Below are 3,638 nucleotides of genomic sequence, written 5' to 3'. Positions count from 1 at the left end.
GTGTGGATGAAATCCACCTCGTGAATCGCTTTGAGAGAAAGCCATGCGTCTGGGTTCCGTGGCCAGTGTGTGTGCTGGGGGGACATGCCCGTGGGCAGCATGGGTAACTCTGCTCCTCTGTTCACCCAGGAAGGTGAACGCAGTGGCACAGAAGCAGCTTGGCCGCCTGTGGCACACAAGCCCTGTCTTCTTCCACCCCCCAATCCACGAGTATGCAGAGAAGCTCTCAGCACTTCTCCCCGAGCCTCTCAAGGTATAACGCTCTCCACTCACAGGGGCAGGAATCTCTGCTTCCAGGTGCAGTTGCCCTAGGAGGCAGGAATATGGGGAGGGAATTTGGTCTGTGCGTTGAACATCCATAATGGAAAGCTGATAGCTATATCTGAAAGCAATTGCACAGAGGAAGGGACTTTGTGGATCGCTGGTGAAGAAAGTCAACGTTCATTTGTGTCACTTCTTAGCCTCTGCCTCTCTTTTACCATTCTCCTCACCACATCTTTGCAGAAATCAGTTACCAGGAGCCCCAGACTTCCGATGTTTTCATCTATATCCTCAAGAATTTTTTTTTTTTATTTGAGACAGAATCTCACTTTTTTGCTCCCAGTTGAATGTCGTGGCATCATAGCTCACAGCAACCTCAAATCGTGGGCTCAAGCAATTCTCTTGCCTCAGCCTCCCAAGTAGGTGGGACTATAGAAGCCCACCACAATCCTGGCTCTTTTTAGAGATGGGGTCTCACTCTAGTTCAGACTGGTCTCAAACTTGTGAGTTCAGGCAATGGCCCACCTTGACCTCTAAAAGGGCTGGGATTACAGGTGTGAGAAAATTTTCTATCCCTTTGCTTCACAGGCTTTCTTCAAAGTTATTTGCATTTCTTCTTTTATAAACAGTAGAGTCATTCAGCTTATTTGGTCCAAAATACACTTACATATTTTTGTTAAGTGAGATTTTTCTGCATCTAAAATGACTGAATTTGCCACACACAGTGGGCTCATACCTATAATCCTAGTGCTCTGGGAAGCCAAGGTGCGTGGATTGCCTGAGCTTAGGAGTTCGAGACCAGCCTGAGCTAGAGTGAGACCTCATATCTACTAAAAATAGAAAAGACTAGCCAGGTGTCATGCAGGCACCCATAGTACCAGATACTCAGGAGGTTGAAGCAAGAGGATCTCTTGAACCCCAAAGTTTGAGGTTGCTGTGAGCTGTAATGCCATCACACTCTACCCAGGGCAATAGAATGAGACTCAGTATCAAAAAAATAAAAGAATTAAATAAACAAAAATTTAAAAAACTTAAATTGAATTGAAATGTTAAAATGTAGGCCATAGTTTGCATTCAGGCATTAAATGAATTAATATATATGAAGAACCTGGAACAGTGTCCAGTCCGTGGTGTTGACTGCTGTTATTTTAGCGTGGTAGCTCTATTGTCTAGATCCACTGTATTATCTGGAGTAGATGAAGAAACCTGGCATAGCTGCAACCTGAGGTCAGCTCCAGATGTTCATGGAAGTCACAAAGTCATAAACTGGCCTCCGGTCCTGAGTTCAGAGGACAACAGTTCCCCTCAGTGCTCCTCATTCTTTGGTTCAGCTGAGCTGCATTTTTGTGTTGGCTGACGTGGTCTTCAGCGTTCTCTCACACACGGCACAGTCAGGATGGGACAACCCCCAGGGGCTGGGGGTTCTGCCTCGTTCCAAGTCTTCAGAATCAGGTCGGGGTGGGGGTAGGTTTAGGAGCTGAGACCCAGTCATCCAACTGCTCGGCCGCTAACCACTGTGTGCCCCTCAGCAAGTCTCCCCACCTTAGCACTTCACAGAACGTCACATAAAGCCAGTGAAAGCCCAGAATGGTCCACAGCAGAGACAGTCCCTTAGCCACTTCCACATGTCCCACAGTTCATAGCCAGGCACGCAAAAGACCTAAGTGTATTTGGACCAAATAAAGGGCTACTCAATACACATAATGATGAGACCGCTAAGTAATCCGTGCTGGTCTGGGACGCACATCCTGAGCAATTTTGAATGAATTGGGTAGTAAGGAAACAAATTAAAGCATAAGGTCATATGTCTTCTTTCCTCCCCAGGTAATCTTCCTCATGAACAGTGGCTCGGAAGCCAATGACCTGGCCATGCTGATGGCCAGAGCACACTCACACAACACAGACATCATCTCTTTCAGGTAACCAGGCCTTGGAATATTCAACCTCAGTAACACTGACTTACCCTAATCCTAAATGTGTGTCTCAAAACTGTAGCATGGACAGGGAGAGGAGTCTTCCCAGGAGTATTTTCCTAACTTCCTAATTTTTAGGGTGGGATCAGTTAAATGAATCATATAACTGGATAGCCCCATCGTAATTGGCCTATCTACGAGCAGGGGCCCTGACTGGTCACAAACAACTTGGGAGTCCTTATTATATCATAGAGCTTCCTATGGACTTAAGAAGGAGGTCGCATGGCGATTTTTAACCTTAAAGATGTGGTAGGAGCCACAACACATGCCAAGCAGTAAATGACTGCTCTACATCCATAGAAGAGCAGGGCTCTGCCATGTGACACTGGGACCATTGGGACTGCTGCTTGTGACAAGCGTCCATCTACTGATTCCACAGTGCCAGCTACACCCACTTGACTTTTCAAGGTGGATAATTTAACTGATTAGTTATTAAACCCTTGAAGACTATAACAGCATTAAAATTAAAGAAAACTAAGCATTTTGCTCACAGTTGCCTCTCGGGCAATTTTACACAATACATTTAAACAGACTTTTATAAGTTTTATGTAAAAGACAGGAGTGACTTAGAGTGACTATTCCTGATGGAATGAGGAAATAATCCTATTTCTTATACTCTCTGGCCATAGTTTCTCTCTAAATTCTAAAGATTTATTTTACTCTTGCTTCAGCACATCTAATGCTGCATATTCCATCTAAGATGAGTATGCAGTTACATTTGCTATCAAAGAAGTGTGGCAATAAAGAATTGTGATTGACATTTTACCTAAATAACATTCCAGAATGTGCACACATATGTCCAGGGAACTATTGATCTATTCAAAGCAGTCATGGGATGACCAGGGTTCAGCACATGTTGTTTCTCCTCTTTCAAGATACATGACCATCCTTTTGAATAGTCTTTTTGATTCCTTCTAAATTCTTAAGGGCAATTTTGATTTGGGAAAATTGTTAAAATTCATGTGAAGCCAAGACTGGTGGGTGCTTAGGATAATTTATACTAAAGGTAACTGTTTCCAGTTCAAAAGAAACAAAACCTAGGATTTTGGTAATCCAAAGAAGGTGGCTTGTAGGGCACTTAATGAGGCCTCTCTAAAGATGTTGAGCAACAGCTGCATAGTAGGAAAAAATATTTGTTTTCTGAGATTGACGACTTCGCAGACTAGTACTTGTTATACATGTTACTTCTGACATGATGCTAAAAGATGAGACTCTTTACTTTTAGAGGAATGGGACAGGTAGGTCCTAAGGTCAGGGTTGTTGGCCAGATGTTCTCCAAAATTCCTTTTACAGTGTCAGATCTATGGCTCGGTGCCTGTGGCTCAAGCAGCTAGAGCACTAGCCACATACACCTGAGCTGGCAGGTTTGAATCCAGCCTGGGCGGGCCAAACAACAGTGACGGC

The 3,638-nt window shown here is 44.2% G+C and overlaps 1 protein-coding gene across 2 annotated transcripts in view; it reads left to right on the top strand.

Moving 5' to 3' along the window:
• Positions 1–3,638, top strand: part of AGXT2 (alanine--glyoxylate aminotransferase 2) — a 38,088-nt gene that overhangs the window by 8,571 nt on the left and 25,879 nt on the right. For both annotated transcript variants that reach the window (XM_012807112.2, XM_003792935.3), the window contains exons 4-5: positions 130–253; positions 2,086–2,180. In XM_012807112.2, coding sequence (XP_012662566.1) covers positions 130–253; positions 2,086–2,180 — 219 coding nt within the window. The remainder of the gene's footprint in view (positions 1–129; positions 254–2,085; positions 2,181–3,638) is intronic.

This window comes from Otolemur garnettii, unplaced genomic scaffold (assembly GCF_000181295.1).
Source record: "Otolemur garnettii isolate 467f Iridium unplaced genomic scaffold, OtoGar3 scaffold00063, whole genome shotgun sequence".
NCBI lineage: Eukaryota > Metazoa > Chordata > Mammalia > Primates > Galagidae > Otolemur > Otolemur garnettii.
Note: the sequence above shows the minus strand (reverse complement) of the source record. Positions and strands in the feature narration are given on the sequence as shown.